Here is a 26017-nt window from a genome sequence, read left to right as displayed (position 1 = left end):
TATTCTTTTCGGGCATTTCTAACCATATTTCTGTCCTTTACTTCTATGTGTATGATTTTCTTGAGCTTTCTATAGGCCTTTGTACATTTCGAATCAAACCACCCTTTAGTTTTGATCATTTTCCTTTTAATTTGTGTGAACAGTAAGAGCTTTCTTTATATAATGTGTAATGAGTATGAAATTATCCACAATACCTTTTGGGGGTGTAAGCTCATCCAATCATGCCATGATGCTAGGATAGCAATTTTTTACAATGTTAGCCATGAAATTTTTTGGTTGCACCTTATCCCAACTAAGGGAGTAACCATTTTGTCTGGTTAATAATATATTTTCTGTTCTGATATTACAACCATTGGTCCTTCTCTTCCCATCATTAAAGAGCAGAATATCCACACTCTGGGCATAATGGTCGCTCAAAACTATCTGGTGGTTTATAAAACCTTTAATACTTGGGCAATACCTATTGGGAGCGAGTAGAAAGTCTATTGTTACCAGTGTACCACACTCATTAAATGTGGGGGGGAAAAGAAACAGGGGGAGTACTTCGGATATTAGCAAAGCCCAAATCAAATTGAAATATTAAATCATTTAAACTGTCACCATATTTTGTATGTGAAAAGTGAGGAAGAGTAATCTCCTTGTCATCAGTAATTCCACAATTCCTTGTGTCAGCATAATAACAAGGAGAGATGTTAAAATCGCCCCCCACACTACAATCAGATCTTTCTTCTCAACTTCCTGTAATTGTTGTAGGTGAGAACCTATGGCCTTCACAATATCCTCAAGTAAATTTCGTGGGATATTTTTATAATAGTTTACCAGTATTACTATGCAATTTTCGTTCACCCTTATAAAACTAATAATCTGGTAATAACAATCCTCAAACATCATGTTAATATTTTTAAAGGTTACTAAATTGGAAACATAGGTACACAACCCTCCCTTAGCCCTGCCATGTAGAGAGGTTACAGCTGGTGTATGCAAGGTTTTGTATCCATTAATATGAATCGGATCAATAGCCCATGTTTCCTGTAAACTTATCAGATCGAACTTCTGTATAAATTCTACCCACATTTCATTTGTCACTTTTGATTTTAAGCCAGCAATATTCCAAAACATAAAGCTACAATTCCCAGCTCCTTTATTACTATCACTACCATTCAACGTTGCTCCAATACTTATACCCAAAGTGTTATCGCTTATTTGAGGCGTCGATATAGGGTCAGATGTTATCAGTAAAGGAGTCAGATTTACTTCACCAACAATAATTATTTTTCCCTCTTGGGTATCTTCGCCGTTAAATGGTGTGGTCATTGGTAGATCAATTATGTGTATGACAGAATCCTCCACCACCCGCGTTGCATCGGTAAACTGTCAATCACATGTGTCTAACCCTGACAGAGGAGCAAACCTGTTTACATGATTAAAATCAACAAAACCATCTAGTGGTCTATTTAGGGCAGATCGATTCCCTCTCACTGGCGGTAAATATTGGAATGGCCTATAGAAAAACCGTAAAGGCAAAAGTGAAATATTCTCCAAATAGTTTCCTGGGTTTCTGCCCCCTAAAACTACTCCAATGCAGAGTAAAAAAAAATCTGCCAAGACTGGGGCTAAGATGTCCTCTGAAGTCTGGATTGCCTGCATGAAAAGCTAAGGGATTTACTGGCTTCATAAAATGAACTGAAATTCTTTCATAGACTAGATAATATATGCAAATCAAGCAACTCTTTTATTTCCACAGTTTAAAGAGAATAAGGATGTGAATATGCAACCAAATAAGCCACTAAAGACTGTCACCTCTGTGGATTTATTCAAATTCTATTAAGGGACTGACTCTTACTTCAAATCCCTGACCAAATTGCTTGGTGCATTTTAGGATGTTTTGAGAATGTGCTTTCAAACTTAAATGTATAAAAGTATGGAAAACAGATTAGTTTCATATCCTTTTTTTGCCAAGATCGTAAGGGAAGCCAATGTTTGTGGTTTTGTGTTGCCACCCATTTCTCATGCAATCCAAAATACACCTGAAATTAGCTTTCTTTGCATTTCTAGAAGTTTGGATCTTCCAGACTTTCCAAAACAGATGAATTAAAAAAAACATTTTCCTGTCTATACTATTGTTTATGTAACAGTAAGAAATGTTTCCCTTTAGAGGCATTCAACAGTCTGCACCTATTTATTGAGAGTGGTATGAATGGAAAATTATCTTCATGGCGATTATGGTTTCTTCCTTTACTCATGCTCTCTCGGTCACAGATGAATGAGATTTGCCTGTGCCAGGAAGCAGGACATGAAAAAGGTCTCATTTAAAATAAAATTGGCACTTTAGAAATTTTCAAACTTTTTCTGAGGAATACACTCACCACATTATAGCCCACCCTCACATATGAATGTAACTTACCACCAGACCCTGATCTTACTCTTTTTTTATTTTGAATATTTCAATATTAGAACAAAGCAGGCATGAAGCATCAAATTAGAAAACAAAAACAAAAGTGGGAATCAGTACCGCGGTAGGCAAGACAGTTGTTCACGTGGGTAGGTACATTTACAATGGTGCAGGGTAGGTAAGAAAGGGATATAATCAATGTACACGAAACTCCATAACATATCACTTACCTAACTATCCTCAACAATATGCCTATCTTGAAAAATAGGATATAACACTTTTATAATTACCCATACCTCACTTTACTTACATCGACAGTCTACCTTACAATGCAAGACAGCTGAAGCATTATCAATTATACTAAACTTCATTCCCTTCCAGGGGGCTAGTGATAGGAGATATTGTCGCAGAGGAACCCAAACAACTTTTCGATTAAAGAAGAAGGGTATCGGCATATGGTAGATGTTAGACCCGGCCTCGTAGCATGGCTCTTCCTGTCCTCGCACTACCTAACCTGGTACCAGGGACCCCAAGCACACGGCCCAGCCGATCCTTCCCACCAGAACACACACACGCAGCCCGGGCCTCCCCGTCCCTGGCCTCTCTCCTTTCGGCCACCCCGGGCACGCGTGCCCACTTCGTGCACCAAGATGGCCGCCCGGCCCCAGCACAACCCGGGCCTAGAGGCGCCACTCCGGCTGGAGGACATCACGCTTCCAGGGGATGAGAGAGGGAGGAGCAGTTTCTATCGCACCTCTGAACTCCCCTGGGACGATGGGTTTCGATCGGCCCTCCGGCCTCCCTGAGGGCTGGCTCCACGCCTGCTGGGTGTCTGGGACTCCTCCCGACCCGGCCCTGAAAGGATCAAAAGACAATAGCAGGAAACCTCGACAAGCGACCCCCAGGTGACAAGACCCCTGCCTGCACAGACTCCGGACATCAAAGAGGGGTCGACCTATAACAAGGGGTGCTCTGGGACTGTCCGGCAGATTCGCCTTGGAACATCTGAGCCCTGCTGAGTGACTCGCGGCTCCCCGAAGAACGTAAGACCTCCGAACCTATGCTTGAGCCCTGCTGAGTGACTCGCGGCTCCCTGAAGATCGTAAGACCTCCGAACGTGTGCTTGAGCCCTGCTGAGTGACTCACGGCTCCCCGAAGAACGTAAGACCTCCGAACCTATGCTTGAGCCCTGCTGAGTGACTCGCGGCTCCCTGAAGATCGTAAGACCTCCGAACTTGTGCTTGAGCCCTGCTGAGTGACTCGCGGCTCCCCGAAGAACGTAAGACCTCCGAACTTGTGCTTGAGCCCTGCTGAGTGACTCGCGGCTCCCTGAAGATCATAAGACCTCCGAACTGGTGCTTGAGCCTGCTGAGTGACTCGCGGCTCTCCCTGACTCTCTTTGGTCCCACCGGACCCCACGACGACAAGCGTATCCCCCAGCTCGAGGATTGTGAGCTGTGCGCCGGGTACGCTCCTGCATTTGATCCGATCCCCCCCATAGACTGTCCAGCTACCTCCTACCCCCGCCAAAACTCTGTGAGCCCACGCTCTGCTTGTAAATATCTGCCTTGCTGATCATAAAGATCCTACCACTTCGATTTGATAAAGCTTGAATCCTAAGAACCCTCGGTGTGGTGTCTCTTTGTCGTGTGGTGCCAAGTGTACGATCCTAGGTACGAGATTCCTCCCCTGCGGAATCTCCCGCCAGTGCCCGGCTACGATACCTTGAGGGTGGGTCTCAGGACAGTCAGGGCCCCCTCCGGGCTACCCTGAGGTCGCCTTCTAACATTGGTGGCAAGCGACGGGATTCGGGCCCATAACCTAGAGATCGTACCGTGAACGACTGACACTACCGACAAAGATGGCAGAAGGAAGCGCCATGAGCCCCGCAGAAACCAACACCAACAGGGTGTTCCAGGTGGAACAACTAGAAGAATACACGCACAAAGAACTGAAGCAATTCTGCAAGGAACTTAAAATCGCTACCACCGGTCTCAACACCAAAGAAGATTTGCAGAAAGCACTGAAAGCTTGGGTGGATGCCGGGGCCTCCCGCCCAGAAGGCATGGGGGAGCGACACGACGAAGCAGAACCCACCCAAGGCGAAAGCAGCAGCAATCAGGTGCGAGGCTTCGTGCCAGACGGGGGCCTTTCCCCGGAAGAGCTCGCAGACAGAGAGAGAAGTCGCAATCACGAACTCGAGTTAGCCAAACTCAAAATCGAAGGCGAATTGAAATTAGCAGAAAAAAAGCTAGCAGTAGAACAAATGCGCGTACAAGGCGAATTGGAGGAGAAGAAGCTCCAACGGGAGCACGAAGGAAGGAAGCTTCAACTAGAGCACGAACGCAGCTTGAAGGAGATCGAGCTCAAAGCCAGAAACGAGGAAGGGAGGCCCCCGGGGAACCGAGAGGCGACCTCCCCGGCGGAACAGAAGGTCCACATCCCCAAGGACGTGGTCAAAGAATATTATAAAAATGATGACATTCAACAATGGTTCAGGGCCTACGAGGTCGCCATGACCTCTCATCGGGTCCCGCAGAAGGACTGGGGGGCAGGGCTGTGGGGACGGTTTCTGAGCGAAGGAAGGGACACCCTGCTCGACCTACCCCTCTCCCTGCAGACCTCCTACAGCCACATGAAAGAGGCTCTCCTCACTAGGTACGGCCTCACCCCAGAGATGTACCGTCAGCGATTCCGGGACTGCAGGAAGATCCCAGGCACCACCTGGGTGGAGTATGTAAACTTTTTCAGTCGGGCCTTCGATGGGTGGATCAAGGGCAGCAAGGTCACCACCCTCGAGGAACTCACCGACCTCATGTTGTGGGAACACCTGGCGGCGAACTGCTTTGTGGAACTACGCCAGCATCTGCTCGACAGCAAACTCACCGATCCCCGGAAGCTGGCTGTGGAAGCAGACCGCTGGACCAACACCCGGGTCCCCCGGAGCAGTGTAGGAGAATACCCCCGAGCCAGTCAGGGACCACCCCGCCAGAGAGGGGGAGGGAACCAGGGAGGGCAGAGAGAGTCCCAGTCGAGTCCCCCGAAGGCCCAACCTCCACCTTTCCCGGCACCCCCCCCCACCAGTCTCCGGACCCCCCGGGAGACGGGGGCACCGGGTAACCATCACTTGTTTCCGTTGTCAAAGGTCCGGGCACTACGCCAATGACCCGGAGTGCCCCATGGCCCCCCAGGTTCCCCCTGCTGCACACCCTGCTAGACAGATAGCCAACGTAGCCCTGGGGGAGGAGGTTGAGGACACCGGGGAGTGGGAACCCGCAGCTATGGTCCTAGTGTCCCTGGGAGACAGAGAGATGGTCCCTGGTAGCCTCCTGCCCTCCAACACGAAGAAGTACGGGCAGCTCGTCAAAATCAATGGCCACCAGATAGAAGCCCTGCGAGACACCGGGGCCAGCATCACCGGTGTCCTCAGGCACTTAGTTCCCGAGGAGCAGATCCTACCCAACGTCTTTTGCCCCGTAATTTCCGCAGATAATAGAGAGAGTATGTGTCAGGTAGCCCTGGTGCCGTTTGAGTGGGGAGGGGTGATAGGTAAACTGAGGGTTGCCGTAAGAACCTCCCAGCCGGTCGACTGCCTCTTAGGGAACGACCTGGAGAGTTCTCCCTGGAAGTACGTCGAGCGCAAAGCCCACCTAGAGATGATGGGACTCCCCGAGTGGGTGTGCGCCACCACCCGATCTATGTCCGCCCGACTCACCCCCCCGGGGGGAAGCGAGGACCCCCCGACCGAGGGAGTCAGAGCAGTCCCCGCCGAGGGTCCTCCCGTCCCCCCATCGGGAGGGTCAGTCGCCAGCGACGAACCCTCCGACACCACCCCGGTCCCCGAGTTGAGCGATCTGGCCGAATTGGCCCCGTGGCGCCACGAGGGCGGGCCCACCCGGGAGGAGTTCTGCCGGGAGCAAGCCACCTGTCCTTCCCTGGTCGGACTACGGCACCAGGCCGAGGGCCAAGCCGCAGGCGACCAGACCGGAACACACCGAGTTTATTGGGAGAATAACCTCTTGTACAGTGAGCAGAAGTCGGTGGAGCTAGGATCCGGCCGGGTGCTGGTGGTACCCCTACGCTTCCGAGACTTCCTCCTGGGCTTGGCCCACGACGTCCCCCTCGCCGGCCACCTGGGTCAAGACAAAACCTACAGCCGTCTCGTGACTCACTTTTACTGGCCTAGGATGAGAGTAGCTGTAGAAGCCCACTGCAAGTCCTGTCCCACGTGCCAGGCTAGTGGGAAGAGTGGGGGGAAGCGCAAGGGTCCCCTCCAACCCTTCACGGTCGTCAGTACCCCATTCGAAAGAGTCGGAATCGACATCGTGGGGCCCCTGGATCCCCCCACCTCCCAAGGTCACCGTTTCATTCTGGTCCTAGTGGATCACGCCACCCGTTACCCTGAGGCGATCCCCCTACGCACAGTCACGGCTCCCGTGGTGGGCCGAGCCCTGATGGGGATCTTTTCCCGGGTGGGTTTTCCCCGCGAGGTCGTGAGCGATCGCGGCACTAATTTTATCTCGAAATACATGACGTCCCTGTGGCAACAATGTGGGGTGTCCTATAAGTTCACCACCCCGTACCATCCCCAAGGGAACGGCCTAGTAGAAAGGTTTAACCGGACTCTGAAGGGGGATGATCCACGGCCTAGAAGAACCCCTCCGGCGTAAGTGGGACGTCCTGCTCCCCTGCCTCCTGTTCGCTTACCGGGAAGTCCCACAGAAGTCCTTGGGGTTCAGCCCGTTTGAATTACTATATGGGCACCCCGTCCGAGGTCCCCTCAGTTTGGTTAAGGAAGGGTGGGAGGCAGCACCCCAGACCCCCCCACGAGATGTGTTCCAATACGTTCTGGCCCTCCGGAACCAGACCAGGAAGTTCCGAAAGCTGGCCGAGGCCAACCTGGAGGCCAGCCAAGAAGAAATGAAGCGCTGGTACGACCAGAATGCCACTCTGGTCGAGTTCCAGCCGGGCCAGCAGGTATGGGTCATGGCCCCCGTGAAGCCTGGCGCCCTCCAGGACAAGTGGACCGGGCCCTTCAAAGTGATTGAGCGGAAGAGTTCAGTCACGTACTTGGTGGACGTCCAGTCGCCCCGGGATCCCCTGCGGGTCCTACACGTGAACCGCCTCAAGCCTCACTTCGTACGGACAGAACTGAGCCTCCTGCTGGCCACCGATGACGGGGCCGAAGATGAGTCCGATCCCCTCCCGGACCTCCTGTGTGTCAAGGAGAAGGATGGCTCTGTAGAGGGAGTGAACCTCTCCCCATCCCTCACTGACCAACAACAAGCGGACTGTCGCCAGCTCCTAGGACAATTCTCCGACCTCTTCTCCCTGATCCCCCGAGTCACCGACTGGTGTGTCCATGACGTGGACACCGGGGACAGCCCGCCAGTAAGACACCGAGCCTACCGAGTCCCTGACCGAGTCCGGTCCTGCATTCAAGCTGAAGTCTCGAAGATGTTGACCCTGGGGGTGATCGAGCCATCCGATAGTCCCTGGGCCAGTCCCGTGGTCCTAGTTCCGAAGGCAGCGGCCCCCGGTGTCGCCCCCGAGCTCCGATTCTGCGTGGACTACCGGGGGCTCAATGACGTCACCCGGGCCGATGCCCGCCCCATACCCCGAGCCGACGAGCTCATTGACCGACTCGGGGCAGCCCGGTTCCTCAGCACATTCGACCTCACCTGCGGATACTGGCAGATTGCGCTCAGAGAGGAAGCCAAGGAGCGGTCCGCCTTCTCCACCCCAGATAGGCATTATCGCTTCCGCGTAATGCCCTTCGGAATGAAAAATGCCCCGGCCACCTTCCAGCGACTGGTGAATAGGGTCCTGGCCGGGATGGAACAGTTCAGTGCGGCCTATCTAGACGACATCGCTGTTTTCAGTTCCGGATGGAGTGAGCACCTCCAGCACCTCCGGAGAGTGCTAACCGCCCTGCGCCAGGCAGGCCTCACAGTAAAAGCCAGCAAGTGCCAGATTGGGCAAGGATCAGTAGTCTACCTGGGGCACCAGGTCGGGAGCGGTCAGGTTGCCCCTCTACAGCCAAAGATCGACGCCATCCTAGCCTGGGAGCCACCCACCACCCAAACGGAGGTCCGAGCCTTCCTGGGCCTCACTGGCTACTACCGAAGATTCATCCGGGGGTATGGCAGCCTGGTTGGCCCCCTCACCGAACTCACATCAAAAAAACAGCCCAAGAGGGTGCAGTGGACGACTGCCTGCCAGGAAGCGTTCGATGCCCTAAAGAAGGCCATGTGCACGGCCCCCGTCCTCCAGGCTCCCGACTACTCCAAGGAGTTTGTAGTCCAGACCGATGCCTCCGAGCATGGCATTGGGGCCGTCCGGTCCCAGGTGAATGACCAAGGCCTAGACCAGCCCATCGCCTTCCTCAGCCGGCGGCTGTTGCCCAGAGAACAGAGGTGGAGCACCATTGAGCACGAAGCATTTGCCGTAGTCTGGGCCCTCAAAAAGCTGCGCCCTTACGTGTTTGGCACCCATTTCAAAGTACAAACCGACCATCGGCCCTTGCGATGGCTCATGCAGATGCGAGGAGAAAACCCCAAGCTACTGCGGTGGTCAATCTCCCTCCAGGGGATGGATTTCACCGTAGAACATCGCCCTGGTACGGACCACGCCAACGCGGACGGCCTCTCCCGGTTCTTCCGCCTCAGCGAAGAGAACCCCCCAAGATGATGGGTAGTTCTCTCCGGCTTTCAGCTGGGGGGACGCGTGTTAGACCCGGCCTCGTAGCATGGCTCTTCCTGTCCTCGCACTACCTAACCTGGTACCAGGGACCCCAAGCACACGGCCCAGCCGATCCTTCCCACCAGAACACACACACGCAGCCCGGGCCTCCCCGTCCCTGGCCTCTCTCCTTTCGGCCACCCCGGGCACGCGTGCCCACTTCGTGCACCAAGATGGCCGCCCGGCCCCAGCACAACCCGGGCCTAGAGGCGCCACTCCGGCTGGAGGACATCACGCTTCCAGGGGATGAGAGAGGGAGGAGCAGTTTCTATCGCACCTCTGAACTCCCCTGGGACGATGGGTTTCGATCGGCCCTCCGGCCTCCCTGAGGGCTGGCTCCACGCCTGCTGGGTGTCTGGGACTCCTCCCGACCCGGCCCTGAAAGGATCAAAAGACAATAGCAGGAAACCTCGACAAGCGACCCCCAGGTGACAAGACCCCTGCCTGCACAGACTCCGGACATCAAAGAGGGGTCGACCTATAACAAGGGGTGCTCTGGGACTGTCCGGCAGATTCGCCTTGGAACATCTGAGCCCTGCTGAGTGACTCGCGGCTCCCCGAAGAACGTAAGACCTCCGAACCTATGCTTGAGCCCTGCTGAGTGACTCGCGGCTCCCTGAAGATCGTAAGACCTCCGAACGTGTGCTTGAGCCCTGCTGAGTGACTCACAGCTCCCCGAAGAACGTAAGACCTCCGAACCTATGCTTGAGCCCTGCTGAGTGACTCGCGGCTCCCTGGAGATCGTAAGACCTCCAAACTTGTGCTTGAGCCCTGCTGAGTGACTCGCGGCTCCCCGAAGAACGTAAGACCTCCGAACTTGTGCTTGAGCCCTGCTGAGTGACTCGCGGCTCCCTGAAGATCATAAGACCTCCGAACTGGTGCTTGAGCCTGCTGAGTGACTCGCGGCTCTCCCTGACTCTTTGGTCCCGCCGGACCCCACGACGACAAGCGTATCCCCCAGCTCGAGGATTGTGAACTGTGCGCCGGGTACGCACCTGCATTTGATCCGATCCCCCCAAAGACTGTCCCGCTACCTCCTACCCCCGCCAAGACTCTGTGAGCCCACGCTCTGCTTGTAAATATCTGCCTTGCTGATCATAAAGATCCTACCACTTCGATTTGATAAAGCTTGAATCCTAAGAACCCTCGGTGTGGTGTCTCTTTGTCGTGTGGTGCCAAGTGTACGATCCTAGGTACGAGATTCCTCCCCTGCGGAATCTCCCGCCAGTGCCCGGCTACGATACCTTGAGGGTGGGTCTCAGGACAGTCAGGGCCCCCTCCGGGCTACCCTGAGGTCGCCTTCTAACAGTAGATCTCCATTGCAATGCTACAATATTCAGAGTCTTGAATCTACTCATCTGTGGCTAGTACCAAACCCCTACCCCACTCGATAGCCACACACCTTTTTCCCCCAATATCAAAAATATGGCTGTAAATTGCTTCACACTAACAGGTACTTAATTCACTAACCCTAATAATCAACTATTGGGGAAGGGGTTAGGAGTTATCCCAGTAAAATTCCTAGTCAAATGACAAATTAAAAGTGTGTTCCCAGAAAGCATATATCTGATGAAACCACCAAGCCACATGTAAGAAATCCACCAGTTGATTCGGACATCTGACACACTTTGAATTGTAAATGAAACTGTGGGCCTTTACTATAGCAGGAGTAGAACATAACCTGTGCAAGTAATTCTGGTCTACAAAAAAAGGGAACCAGGAGATATTCAGGTCCAGCACACATGCTCCATGTAGCAATGATCTTTTGGTAAAAGGGGCGTGCAGTTCCTCAAGGCAAGAGAGGTGTAGAAGATTAAAGTTCCAGGAAAAGGAATGTGGTCCAATAAGAGAAGGTGCCCTCACACACACGAATGGGTGTCATGCTTCATCAATGAGCTAGCTCCTTGTCGGGTCGGCGCTGCAATGCCCGAAGGGCACCCACTAGGGGGCTTTTCTAGTCTAAGAACTACAGTTCCCATGATCCCACAGAAGTATGTTTTACATTACATCCTTCATGTAGTCTGCAATTTATAGATAGGTAGGGATCACAAACATTTGAATCGTTATATGCATATAATGGGCAGCAACCCACCCTAAACGGACAATCATTCACATATATGGCAATAGTACAGTTTAGAATACTACGGTTCCCATTATCCCCCAGGCAACCCTGGGCATGCCCTGTATGGATGGCCGGGCGCGCATGCGCTGACAGCCCCTGACATGTAAAAGAGGGACACCATTCTCCATCATGGTCGCTAAGAGCTGGGAGATGTGGACCCTAATAGCCACATAAGCGGGGCTAGGATCCTTGATGACATGAGTAATCTTGAACGAGATGAGTGTGAATGTAACTTTCACTTTGATTGAGATGCTTTAAATAACTTCACACCGGTCCTAATTGTTTGGCTTTCTGTTTTTCCACCAATCCAAATAGTGTTTGACTATAGGACTACCCCGTTTTCCACACTCCTATGAGACGCGTGTAGTCCGCCCAAGTTGGGTAAGGAAAGTTTTTGCATTCTCTAAAAAGACCCTGCTGGTGGAGATTAAGTAGTGGGCACATGATTAGTACTTCTATTCGATCACTTGTTTTGGGTGTTTATATGTAAAAAAAACAAAAAAAACACTTGTAATCTCTGTACAATTCTCAAGGCGTTTGGACGCATAATGGCAGTAGAATGATCAATAGATCACAAAATTGATTCACTTTTAAGACTGTTCAGATGTGCACTTCACGTCCACCGGAAGTTTTGTTTGGCTGGGGTGCTATCACTGTTCCCACAGCCTTCACGATAAATCTGAATTAGGATGCATGTAATCTGCTGTCGGTGTCTAAGCCGCTCTGCCTTTTTCTAACAGAGACATGGCTGGGAGAGAGCTCCGGCCCGGATCTAGCCAACGCTATTCCCGCTGAATATATCATCATCAGAGCGGATAGGGCCGCAGGTAGAGGTGGCGGGGTGGCACTGGTGGTTGACAAACGTTTTTCTTGTACGACTTTTCCGATCGATAATATCGCGGGATGTGAATCCCTCGGTTTCACCCTCTCCTTGTCCCCTCACTAAGCTTGCGTCGGGCTTTTAATATATAGAGCACCCGGACCGTTAGGATTCTTCTTTGAGGAATTGCAGGTTGCGCTCTCTGTACTTTGTTTAAAATCTGAGCACTGCATATTGTTGGGAGATTTTAATCTACATATGGATATGAGCAGTAATGCAGACGTTGGTAAACTGTGGGATATTACAGCTCCTTTGGGTTTGTAACCGTACATCTCAGTTCCAACACACAACAAAGGCCATATCCTTGACCAAGTCTTCTCTACTATGCTGATTAACATGCTTCCTCCAGTCCCGGTACTGTGGTCTGACCACTATTTAATAAATTTTCATATCCCCTCCACCACTGCATCTTCCATAAGACCGCTGGAATGCTCCAGAGGGATGGCACGGGCTTTTCATCTGGTGTCCTCTGAAATGTTGGCGCACGCTTTATCTCTCCACCCCTGTCAGCTATCCGGCAGTTTAGAGCAGGATCTGGATTTGCTTCAGAAGTGGCTTATGGATAGATTTGAGGAGCTAGCTCCTGAGAAATCACCTAGCAAACTCTGTCGGCGCGCTTCAGCCCCATGGTTCTCTCCCTCTCTCGGCGAGATGCGACGTGAGTGCAAGAAAGCCGAAAGAGCATGGCGTCGCCTTTATGATCCCGGGGATAAAACGAAATATAGGGAAGCTATTAGGCTGTACCACAGCCATATTATGGCTGGAAAAAAAAGCCTATTTCGAAAGAAGGATTGACGAGGCTGAGAACACTAGTAAAGAAGTCTTTCGCATTGTTAAGGAATTTGTCTCCCCTACTTCACTCTTGCCCTCACATTCTCATACTGAATCTTGGGTTGCCCAACTCGCAATCTTTTTCACCACTAAAATCAAATCCATTCAATATACTTTTCCCCCTATGAGCCTTGCATCTATACCCAAGACTAGATCGGCTCTGTCTCCTCACGGGGTGGTGGAAGGTTTTTCTTTATCCGAATTTCCTCCTTTACTATCCGCAGCTTCACTTGATCTCCTCTCCCAGCTGAAATCCGGCTCCCCGCAGGATCCCTGCCCTGCAAAATGTCTTGGGCGAGTAGCACCTGCCTTGAACTTCTTGCTTAACCCGGTGCTCAACAGATCCCTGAGCACTGGAGTTGTCCCCCAAGCCTGGAAGCACGCCCTGATCCTGCCGCTAGTCAAAAAGCCCAATTTGGACCCACTTATCCATTCTAATTACAGGCCTATCTCCCTCCTCCCTGCTTTGGCAAAAGTGGTTGAGAAACATGTGCATGTCTCTCTTTCTACCTTCATTGAGAGAAATAATATCTTGCATGACACTCAATCGGGTTTCCGTGCGAATATGAGCACGGAGACCGCCCTTCTCGAAATCACCGATGCCATTAGGGAGGTATTAGACACTGGAGGAAAGGCCATCCTGGTAATGCTGGATCTGTCGGCGGCCTTTGACACCGTTCCCCATGATGGTCTCCTTTTAAGACTCTGGGAGATCGGACTTCGGGGAACGGTGCTAAATTGGTTTAAGTCATTTTTGACCGGCCGACGGCAAACGGTCTGGGCTCCTCCCTTTTCCTCCGAGATGCCGCCTTTGGAAGTTGGGGTGCCTCAGGGTTCCATCCTAAGCCCCACCCTTTTTAATATCTATATGGCTCCTCTGGCGGCGGTGGCGGAATCGTTTGGTGCCCAGATCATATCCTATGCTGACGACACCCAGCTCCTCTTTACCTGTGCTAAGGGTTTGGACTTTGACGGCTCGCGGATCAGAGACTGTTTGAAGGCCATTTTTGACTGGTTTCAACAGCACAGTCTGAAATGTAATTCCGACAAATCGGAATTGCTCTTTTTTGGGTGCCCCCCGGACCCCAGATGGAAAGCGTGGTGGCCTTCTGATATGTTTCCACCGGTAGCTGTTTCATCTAAGGCTAAGAATCTTGGCTTTCAGATTGACGATGATCTCTCTTTCAGACCTCAGATTCTTGGCCTAGCGGGCAAATGCTTTGGTATCCTGAAGATGCTGCGCAAGTTTCTTCCGCTGTTGTCTCTTCACCACAGAAAGATCATTGTGCAGGCCCGGATAGGCTCTCGCCTTGATTATGCAAATGTGCTCTATCTGGGGCTGCCTAAATTTCTTCTTTCGCGTTTGCAGATTGTGCAGAATTCCGCCGCAAGAGCCATTTATGGTCTGCAGCGGAGAGCGAGGGCTTCTGAGCTTTTGGAAAAGTTGCATTGGCTCCCGATGTCCAAAAGGATCACCTTTAAAGCATTAACCCTTGCCTTTAAGGCACTCCACCTGATAGGGCCCAAATACATCAGGAAGCGCTTGGCCTTCTATGTTCCTAGCAGAACTTTGAGATCTTCATCATTGTCCATGGCCGCTGTCCCTTCCATTAGACGGGCTAGAATTGGAGGTCGCTCCTTCCGTCATCTGGCGCCCCAATGTTGGAATTCTTTGCCCGTCTCCTTGAGAAAAGTCAATAACTTACTGACTTTCAGGAAGGAGCTGAAGACTTGGCTTTTCTCTCAGTAATTTTTCTGTCTGCTCTCATCTTCCCCGGTCTTACCTCTCGGGTTTTTGCCAAAGCGCCGGGACACTCTTCGGAGTAGCCGTGCGCTATAAAAGACTCGATTTAACATAACATAACAAGAGCGCGCATAACATTGGCACTGCCCCTCACGGGACAAATTAGCGCAGCTCTATCAGGACACCTGTATGTGTAGTGAGTTACTATATGTTTCTCTCACTTATTTCAGGTTGGACATATCAAAACTGCCCTTTCGGATCCAGGATAGGTATATCCAAGGGCCGGGTACAGTGGTGCAGCTATCTGCACCGCAGGACTAATTTACCTTCGACCAGGGAGGGTATTTTCATCACGCTTGCCCTGACGAAAGCCTTGGACCCTCAGTGGCCATAAACTGGAGGCTGAAACATGTTGGCAATTTGATTAGGGTCATAGGACCATTATATCCTTGAGTACCCTTCTTGTTTTTTTTAATATCACCCGATACTCCACTATTAAAGGGATACCGGGAGTCTCAGGAGGATTTTTAATCTTTAACCCCCTGGCCTATTCTTCTAAGTGCTCCCTGGAATACGGTTGAGCCCACCCTGACCTTTAGGAGTCAGGGTGAACCAGATGATGAAGCATGACACTACTAGAGTGTGTGAGGGTTACTAAACCAAAGCAAATTGCTCCCAATTCATGTGAGTTAAACTGTAGTTTTCACCTGTAGGAGAAGATATTGCCCTGCATGTAGCGCGAGTGGTAGGATACTTTTGGTGAGGGTTAGAGTGATTTTACAGTCTGACTCCCAAACAGAGCAAACTCTCTCAGAAAGTGACCATCTTATTCACCAGCTTTCTGGCATCCCTATACATATTTCTGACATACACATTTGTAGCAAAACATATGCTACTGGAGGCTAGGCCTCTCTGGGTGTTGTCAAGGTGCAAGAGAAAGGACTAAATACTTAGGACACCTCTCAAGTGATTTTTCTCCCTCCTTCCCAAATTGTTTCAGAAACTTACAGCAGCTTAAAACATTAACAAATAAGATAGCATATTTTGAGCAAGGTTTCAAGCAAATAGATTATACACAATATCCTAGATAAACGCTGCATCTTTCCTAAAAGAGGAGCAAAGAGAATATTGCTAGGAAAAAGTATGTGAAGTAGCTAACATTGGCTGCCCTACTAATGTCTAGTTGAAACATGCATTTGTAAGGACATTAATGCTACGTTTGCTCTCATGGAATAAGCATGATGTCAGGGGTACTTGTGCTCCTCCAATATTGTCGGATTTGGAAACTAAATCAACTATGCAATTCACAATAGTGATTTTATCGCCAGGTGAAGTGAAAAATAGATGCCCAGAGAGTCAGGACAGACATCTGCAACTGAAGAAACCTGTGGTTTAGGCTCAAACAGTGGGGCGACAATTTCTTGATTTAAGTGGAATTGGATTAATTCTTCTTAAGGAAGGAAGGGACAAAACAGCAACTGGTGTAAGGCTCTTCGGGGGACAGCCCAATGCTCATTGAACATAGTGTCACAGGTAACTTCCAAAGGAAAAAAAAACAATCTACCAATTCAGGAAGCCGGTCATTAAAGCCATGGAATCAAATGGTTTGTGCATGAGCAAGAAATACAAAATAATTAAAATAATGGCAATCGACAAAATCTTTTACAGGAAGACGAAGGTAGAGAAGACTACCAAAATGCAGCTTGAGAACATTGTTTGCAAAAGAAAATATTTCAGAATGTGCATTTACGTATACTGCAATAGAGGACAGGTTATATGTATAGGAATCCAATTTTAGCCCACAGAGGCTGAAAAGAATGTGAAACATAACACATTGTCCAAGGATTTAAATGCCTGCCCATAGCCCAGTAACAATGTCTTAGCCATTTTCTTCTCTATCATTTCCTAGGATACTCCTTTCTAGTCACACACATTAACTATACTTTCTTGTAACCTTTCCACATATGCTAGGACTAGTGTCTTAGGAACCAGGCCCTTCAGCTCAGCTGTTAGAGTGGTGAAGAATGGGCTCTCTCGGCTAACCTACCAAGCTTAACTAGTGGTATTGGGTTGGAGTTGCATGATCTTCTGCACCTTAAAAGAGGGCGGCTGCACAGTGGAAAATAAGTAAATACACAATCCTGAATTTCCAGAACTTACAAAGTCAGACGCTTCGCAGGAACTTCCACCCCAGATGGGACACAATTTCCACGCATTGCACCTTATTTCCCATAGTTGCAAAATCTATTCAATAATAGCTCCAGACTCTGCAGTTTGACTTTCATTTAGGTGAAGTGTATGTTGCAGTCTCCTGCAAATCTGCCTGCACGTTTCTCTTCACCCGAAAATAGCAAGCTACTGGGAGTTTGCTGCTGCCCACACATCAATCCCAAATCTGAACCACAAGACTGGAATTCTCTGCTTGCTTGTCCAGACAGAATACTGAAATATTGGTGTGTGTTAAGAAACAAACATCTGCTCCCTGGAATTTTATTTTTTATTTTATACTAATACATTAACTTTATGCTATATCCCATAAAATATTGTGCAATGTAATCAGATTCTCATTGTGTCAATGACAAACCACCGTAAGGCCCGTCATTCTGCGAGTCACCTTTGTTAAGCAGGGCCCGCATAATGAGGATAAAGCACTAAACCACAAAACTCTGTTAACAAGTGGGACAACAGAGGGACCAATAACCATCCCGGAAAGAGGAAGGGGGAGTCAGAATCATTATTAGGTGTAACATTGGGTATGCCTTAATGGGAGGGTTTGTGCATTTTTACAATCCTGAATCTCTGGAGCGGAGTCCATAAACAGTGTAGCCATGCTGCCATCAGTAGCATGAAATTTGCTGCGGTGGTATTCCTCAAGGTGTTACCATTGCTTTATCCGTCCAGCGCAGATCATTCTCTCCCAGGTCAGGCAAATCATCAAGGATTCGCATTCAGGCTCTGCCCAACTCCCAGGGCACAACCCCCTGGTAGCCACATGTCTCAGCACCATACCCTCACAGTCAGCCCATTTTCAAAGTTCAGCTAGCCAGTGCCCGACTTTGGGTCCCCCTGGGTCTTTCCAGGTCATAGTCGGCTGCCTTCAAGCTAGGATCAACGCTGTGTCCATAAATCTTGTCATTACAACATGTGTTTTGGGGCGGGGAAACCATCCCAACAGGCAAGCCTGGTGGCTGAAGGTATTTTTCAGTCAGTTGTAGCTGCTACCACCTCCATCACCTTGTCCGAGAAATGGGTGAGGATCAAGAAAATGGGCATCGATATCTCCACATTTGGGACACCTGCTCCCCCGTTCGCACCTGGGGGCATCAGATTTACACTTTTGGTGTGAGGTACGCCCTATGAATAAAGTAATACTGTATGAGTTTATGATGGGAGTTACGTGACAAAATGGGGGTACGTGTTAGTATTTTGGTCTGCTCGGGGTCGCATATAGGTGTCCACAGGTCCAATGCCTGGCATTGCCCAGCTTTTCCCTGGATGTGGGAATTTCAGGAATTTTGGGTCTACAAGGAACGATTTGCTCTCCAGTCAACTGAGAATATTTGTCTTGGGAAGTCCAAAAACCAGGAGGTCAATTGTTCCTGCAGATAACTCCCCAGTCCACTCGAGAAGAGCATGTGATTAAAGAAAGAGGAGGTTGCACAAGGAAGCCCCCTTTATCTGGTTGGACTCCAAGATATACCAGTAAACAAAGTGCAAGGCCTTTGTAAGAATGGAGATCTTCTTGAACTGCAAGTGACAGAGTCCAGTTTCTTGACAAATGAAGCACCAGGATTCCCATCGGAAGCCCAAACAACAGTATCACAGGTATGCAAGCGGCCATTAAACCCAGGTCTTTCTAGATTCACAATGCCAGAGTAAATAATGCTGAACAATTAGGGCGGTGGAAATGCAAGACTCACAGAGAGGTCTATCACCATTCCCAAGAACAAAAGTCTGATATTCAAGAAGATGAGATTTTCTGGTTCATGGACAATTCCAGATTGAAAAGGGTGTTGCGAACGATTTAAAGTTCCATCTGACAGGAAGAGGGAGACAGTGCCCTGACCAGCCAGTTGTCCAGGGAATGGTATAATTAAAAGTCTGTAGATGAAGAGAAGCTGCCACAAATGAATGAACCTTTCTGAAAACCCTCAGAGCAGATATCAGGCAAACGGGTAGACATTTATTAGTAATGCTGGTCATACCAATATTGTGCTTCCTTGATGAGACTCTGCAAGCTTCCATCATGCGAATTTACAAAAGTCCTAGTCCCACGTCCAAGATTGGAGCTAGAATAACCATATTAAAGGTCTCCATTCAGAGAACAGGATTAGGGGAATAAATGTCCAATATGAATACAAGTCCACCCACAAATGTATTTTGGGAATAAAGAAAATACTTGGAATAAAATCCCTGGGGCATTTACATTGCTCAGTCACTACTGAAAGCACATGTTGAATCTTTCCTAAGAGCTCTACAGAGGACTTTTAAAACACTGAAGGATAGGAGTGACGGCCCAAATGAAGACCATTTAATGATAATGTTTAGTGCCCAATGGTTACTCAATGATTTGGATCCGGTGATGATAAAAGGTAGTCAAAGACTTCCTATACTGTGGATGCATGTTCCAAGACGGGTATTGGAGCCTCTTGTATACCCTTAATGTGTATCAGCCTGACTTCTTGGAGTGCAGGTAGAGCATGATGTACCTTTTGGTTTGAAACTGAACCTAGGCGTTTTGGCAAATGCTTTCCAGCTTTCTGTTCAGCTTTATTCTATTAGATTACAGACATAAGTACAGGTTTCGCATTTTGTTTAGGAAATCAGTTTATGGATTTGGCAGGTGGGAGAGTTTTCATGAATGGGTAAATCCATGATTGTATCTCAGAAAGTCTGATGATAGGATTAGGTACAAAACCAATGTGTCTTTGCAAACAGACTGATTAATTATTAACGGTCACCAGTATATCAACAAGCCATCTATCAATCATGCCATTGCAAAACAGCCTTCTTGCCTTCTGACAAAACAAAAATTCCCTAATCTCATCTGGGAGGGTGAAACTGTGCTGCTATGAGATTTTTTTTTAAGTATGTGTGTTGTAGAGAGAGAACCTACAGAATGGTGACAGAATACTGTAGATGGTCAAAGAGAACTGGAGGGGTATATGTTTTCTGAGCACAGAAGCGGAGTACTACTGCCATGTAATGCAGGCTTACGCAGTCCGTGTTTTCCATGCAGCCACAGTAGGTAGCTGACCACCTTTTTAGCCCTCTGGTTACCTTTGCTGAAATGGCTGCCTTTCCTGTAGCTTGGGTAGATATTGAGGCCATTAAGGGGTTTTCTCTGCAGGCACTTACACCTCTCCTGATATTTGTGTTGTCATCTCTAATATTTCTTTCCAAGGCCTACAGCACAGAGAGTTTGAGCCTCAGTTGTCAATTCTGCATCTCTTCATCAGTGTGACCACCACGCTAAGTATTTCCTGAGAAAGGAAGATGTGCATCAGTCCATCATCTTAGTAGGAAACCTCCAGGAGCATAAAAAAGAAGGTTGGACTTTGGGATAGCAATAGATGAACATTTTTAGGCCTGAGGTCGCAGCCACCTAGGGAAAACTACTAACCCAGTCATTTCTGAAATGTTTACACATGAGAGTCCTGGGTGGTGTGGCTTGTGTGGATACCACCAATTTCTTACCAGAATATCAGGGAACATTAACATTTGGCCTAAAAATAGAAAAAACTCAAATTTCTGTGACAGAAGGGTTTGGAATTTCTCTTCATGGTGTACTGTGTTTATGACAAGACGATTGAGAAAGTTGAATGGTGGGACGTTTTTTTCCCCCAGAAGTTCTGGAGTTTTCCTTCAATGATTTATGTTGTAGTGTATATGAAATAGTGGTACTAGTTTTTTTAATTTGTGATGGTATGTGTATGGTCTTGTACCGAAATAAACTAAACTGACTTCTACATACATGTTTAGGCATAATGAAGGCAAAGGGCCCTAGCCCACTGTGAGAACTCACATAACTGTCCAGAAATGTACAAGAATATTCTGGCACAGCTTCACAAATCTGATCAGAGAACTATGGATAATTTGGTTGCATGTTGTTCAGAACCACAGGTCACACTCCCACTGATATTTACCCTCTCACCCACCATTTATTCCAGCTTTTGTCTCTTATTAATCTGAACGGCAAAGAGAAAAATGCCTTTGTGGGAGGGAAGGGCGGAAATAGAAGTTAGGAGGCTTGATTTGCTTATCAATTGTTACTTTTTTATTCACCGCCTATATTTAGAAGTCTTCTTCTGGTTGTCCTCTGCGTAATGGGTCTTCACGCTTTTCCTCTTTTGCTGTTTCAGGTCCCTTGTCTTCGGCTGGACATTCCCCAGGAAGCATCTGTGCCACAACTCTCCTGAGTTACGGCGGCGATTTCAAACCTCCTGGGGGGGATCCACCAGTCCTCACTCCACTCCTGAGTCACTTATTAGTCGTTGTCACCCAAACCTTCTTTTGGCTCCCCGCTTTTCCTCCTCAGGGTCTCTCCTGCTCCTTCTTCCCTGGCGTTTTTCAGCTCCTCTTGACTACACCTCTTGACCTCCACTCCAGACGCCGCTTCCTCTTCCTGTTCCACCGGGGAGGAGAAAAGGTGGATCTCACATTGGTCCCTCTCCTCGGGAACTCCTCCTCCTTCCTGTATGGGAGGCCGGGAGCAACGAGTTACCCTTGCTGGACTTTGATGTTCCCCGGTCCATGGCAGTCTTGGCTGCTTTCCACAAGACGTTTCAACCCACTGTATGAGGTGGGTTTTGGGTTCTCCCTCGCAGCCTTCTTTCGCCATCACTCCTTGGCATAAGATTTACATTGTGAGAATGATCTCCAAAAGCATCAAGTACTTAGTCATACATTACTACAAAATATCCAATAATAGCGAAAAACTGAAGGTCCTCTACATTGGTACACTGACCCATAGCAATGCATTCAGTTGTAGGCTTGACAGGCCAGAGATAAGGGGATTAGGAGGAGAATCCCATTTCTCCCATAGTTGGGTGTTCTGTTAGCTGATCAAAAGTTGCTCCTGGAGGTTTCCATCTGAGTAGCAGTAATGTTCCCTTTATCATGGTAAAAAAAGCAAAGAACCAAAATCATTAAATCAGGGGTTTATATAGCACACCTACTCACCCGTAAGGGTCTCAAGGCGCTGAAGGGGGGTGGGGAGGGGTCGGCTTATCCATCTGGGCGCAGGCAAAACTAGATCAACCAACATAAATATAATCTGCTTTTACTGGTACATGCTTAAAAAAAGAAGGTATACCTCCATGTTTCACCATCATACCACACCAGGCAGTCATACACTGGGCCAGGATCACAAAACTTCTTTTCAAATGAATTCAGCAGCTCCACTTGACACTGCAGCTCTTCCTTTATCAATTTGCTAACCTATAAAAGAAACACATTAAGTTAGGATGTTGGTCAGTATGTCTGGAACCCAAATTGGACCAGTGTGTCCTGTGAAGATGCAAAATATTGAAAACTGCAGCAGAATTTAAAAGGATAGATGCAAAAACAATTCTATGAGACAAAACCACAAATCTGTGAGGCTTTTTCCAGATTACTGGGGCAATCGGTAGCTCCTGACCCAGGTGGGACCATTTTACCATTGGTGTCTTGGAGACTCTGGTACTACTGCACTACAGCTGGATAACCAAGATCCACTTGAATCTTCAAGGACACAGAATTTAGTAGTTGATGATTCAGAGCGGATTTGGAACATAAGTAGGAAGTTATTCACACTAAAATAAGTTAAAAAAACAACAACATAAACTCTAAAAACATTACCATTGATTTAATCAAAAGTAATGTACGAATTGAACCTATGATGCAAAATACAGCTATCCGTTATAAAAATTAGAGGTGGGTGAAGGATTCCACTTCGCCTGTGGAGTTTTGGCACAGAGTTCCGCAAAACTCAGCGAAGTGATGCGGAACGGATGTGTTTCTCTCAAGGGGCTCACCAACATTAGGTTGGCGAACACTTGCGCGAAAAAAAAAAAAAATCACATTCTAGACCTCCCCCCAGCGAGATTTCCAATGCAGTCGGTCACAGCAGGTGAGACTGCTCAATTTGAAAAATCTGCTGCTTGCATTGAGGAAGCTGCCTATCAAGTAGAATGTCTACTCGAGCGTCTGTAGGCAGGCGGGATGCTGAGTGCCGTTCGCACTGATTTTACAGCATGGGGCAAACTCCTCGTGCTTAAAATCAGTGCAAGCAGTGCGACTTAATAGACTGCCGCTGGCGGAGCGCCGCGGATTTTTTGGGGCACTTCTCAGTGTTCCATGGAGTAGAAGTAAGGATTTCTCACTGACCAGGTTTTAGCTTCAAGCGGGTTAACACAGGGCTCCCCTCTTCCCCTGCCTCGCTGGTCTCAAGTCTCGTCCCTATATTTGCCCTTTGTTACCTTTTTGTGGCCCCAGACATACGTCCACGTTCTTTTCAACAACCTTATAAGCCAAGCTGACTGAAATTGCTTTGATAGGCCTCAGGCAAAAACAAAAATTATTCCAAAGGTAAGGCTATTGTTTCTTTTAAGGATTTTCTCTTGTTGAGTAAGACCAGATCTTTACCCAAAACAAGATTGATTACAGCAACAATTCATGTTTATTATATTGAATCCCCATTTGTCATAAGAGGCAATGAGAGGGAACAACTGGTATGGTCAACAGTTGTTTCATGAATTTCCACTGCTGAATATCCAGCACCCCATGTTTAGGCTGACCTGTACCTCCGCTCCATATAAAGCAGAGGCAAATACTTTGTCTTTGCTCGCATACCAAATGCAATGCACATGACCTCACCCTTGAAGTAACAAATGCAATTACAAAGATCATAAATAATTTAGCAGATGAGATTACACATTACCATTGATACCATCAATGAGACAACAATGAGTATGGTATTATTTATTAGAATTAGTCTGAGTTGTTTAATGATGTGCTTTTAGGTGTTGCTACTTACTGGTATAGATTTTGTGAAATCGTAAGCACTGCATTTGAGGTGTTAATTATAATCTGCAAAGCTGATATGGGGTATTGATTTCGGAGCTAATCAGATTTGGTCAATTTCAGCTTTTTTTTAGGTTTTGTAACAAGAACTTTAATTTAACTATGGTTCTGAAAATTAATTTCAGGGTATTTTTTAAAACATTCTGTTACAACTAATGCAAATCATAAATTCACTTCAAATACCTTTGGCCAAGCCCTGCATCCAGACTGATGCTGCCAGCAACAACATGCTGGACACTGCCTTTAAAGTATATAAAAAGTGATGGATGGAATGCTTGAATTTATCTTGGCAACTGGTAATTACTTGGGCCGCAATCCAGCCCATTGTTATTTTGCACACTATGCCACCTCAGTTTGGACACAGCTATATGCAAATCAGCCTTGACCCTGCTCCTATAGGAGCAGTCCAGCACGAACTGCCAGGTCCTACCCGAACCGCAATACGAATAACCCAGGACAGGTTTTGCCCAAGTTAGGGCTCATCGGCCAGGCATAGCTTGATTCCAGTGAAAGTGTGCACAGGACCCAGATCTCGGCATACCACTTAGGCGACACACTAAAGTATACAAAAAAATTTCTTCATTTCAATTCATGGCAATAACGTTTTCTCAAAAGGGATATGGATTATGGACATAGATGGCTACTGATGGTCAGTAATCTAGATAGAGGTTCTCACTTTGGCATTAACTGAAGAATAATTTCGAATTTTAAACTGATGCTGTATCTTTAATTTTTTTTAATGATGTATCTTTTATATATTGTATTACTGATGTTTTATGCAATCATAAATTGATCGAATAAACAACTACTACTACTACAAAAAGTGATGTTGGAATGCTTGAATGAATCTCAGCCACTGGTAATTATTTGGGCCACATGCCAATCCATCGTTATTTAGCCCACTATGCCAACTCTGTTTGGACTCTGCTATGAAGCAACTCTTTCTAGAGAGTACCAATTATCACTTAATAAATTCTGTAATATAAGAAATACATAGCAAGTAACAGCTGAATATTTGGTGCTGTACTGCCACTCTTGGGGTTCAGGGGGACGTATCCATTTTTAATATATAGACACAATCGCATATATTGTAATGAAGCATTAACTGGTGGAGTGCCGTCTTGTTCTTCTGACAAAGGGTAGGGGGGGAGTGAGAGCGAGAGCGAAGAGAGTGTAGAGAGAGTCCAAACACACGTAGGACAGTGCCCCTTTTTGTCGTATCTTAGGTAATGGCGCTGCACTCAATTTTATAGACCACTCAGCGGCCTTTGATTCGGTCAACCACGGCCTGTTGGTTGAATGTCTCGACAGTATCAGGATTATGGGAGCTGCCTTGTCCCTTCTTGAGTGACAGAGAACAAATAGTGTCCCTGAAGGAGTTTGAATCTGAACCTTTTGGCTGGCCATGTGGGTCTTGATTGAGCCTGACACTGTTTAATATTTATCTAACAGCCCTTGCAGGTTTGATCAAATCTTGAACATCTTATGCCGATGATATGCAAACTGTAGTTTCGTTTTCTGATTCTTTCAACAACACCAGTCATAATTTTCATAATTGTATGCTAGCAATCAGCGACTGGATAGATAAGAACTGTCTACAACTAAACTGTGGAAGGACAGTTTCTTCTCTTCGGGAAGGATACTTCCTTTTAGACTCAATCTTGTTGGCCACAAGAATTGTAAACCCTCCCATCACCAGCTAGATCTCTTCATCAAGTGGATGAAGAGAACAAGCATTGGCAAAGCCAATAGTTTTCGCCTAGGCGAGGCAACCGCTGGATGTTTTAGGTCAAGCTTAATTGTTCATGCAGGGTTTTAGGAATATAGAGGAAGCTTTTTAATATAGCATGCAATCTTATGATGCACAGGTTTACAAAGACAGTCATTATTTGCATGTGACATAGTGCTAGATTATGTAATTTAGTTAGGCACAAGAAACACGCAAAGGGTTTGTACTAGCCGGATATCTAGCCAGTGCATTTACTTGGATGAAACATAACTGGCTAACTTCTGGCTAGTTGATTGCCAAGAGAAAGACATGCTTACCGACACACACACACACACACACACGGTCCACGGGCATGTTCTTGGGTATTTATAAACTAGGATCTTATTACTCTCCAGGGATTTGAAAGGGGGAGGTGAGGTACCAAGGCAGAGATGTGATCAGTGTTGGCTGATTGCTTGCACAATTGGGCTAAATGGTTTCCAGGTGTGTGAGAAAATAATGATTTGTGCGGTACC

The 26017-nt window shown here is 47.7% G+C and overlaps 1 protein-coding gene across 2 annotated transcripts in view; it reads right to left on the bottom strand.

Annotated features, from left to right (window-relative positions):
• Positions 1-26017, bottom strand: part of TPP2 (tripeptidyl peptidase 2) — a 398345-nt gene that overhangs the window by 317254 nt on the left and 55074 nt on the right. For both annotated transcript variants that reach the window (XM_085622690.1, XM_085622691.1), the window contains exon 5: positions 22026-22150. In XM_085622690.1, the coding sequence (XP_085478816.1) occupies positions 22026-22150 (125 nt within the window). The remainder of the gene's footprint in view (positions 1-22025; positions 22151-26017) is intronic.

This window comes from Triturus cristatus, chromosome 8, assembly GCF_964204655.1.
Source record: "Triturus cristatus chromosome 8, aTriCri1.1, whole genome shotgun sequence".
Classification (NCBI taxonomy): Eukaryota; Metazoa; Chordata; class Amphibia; order Caudata; family Salamandridae; genus Triturus; species Triturus cristatus.
The sequence above is the reverse complement of the archived record's forward strand: the minus strand, read 5'-3'. Positions and strand labels throughout refer to the sequence as shown.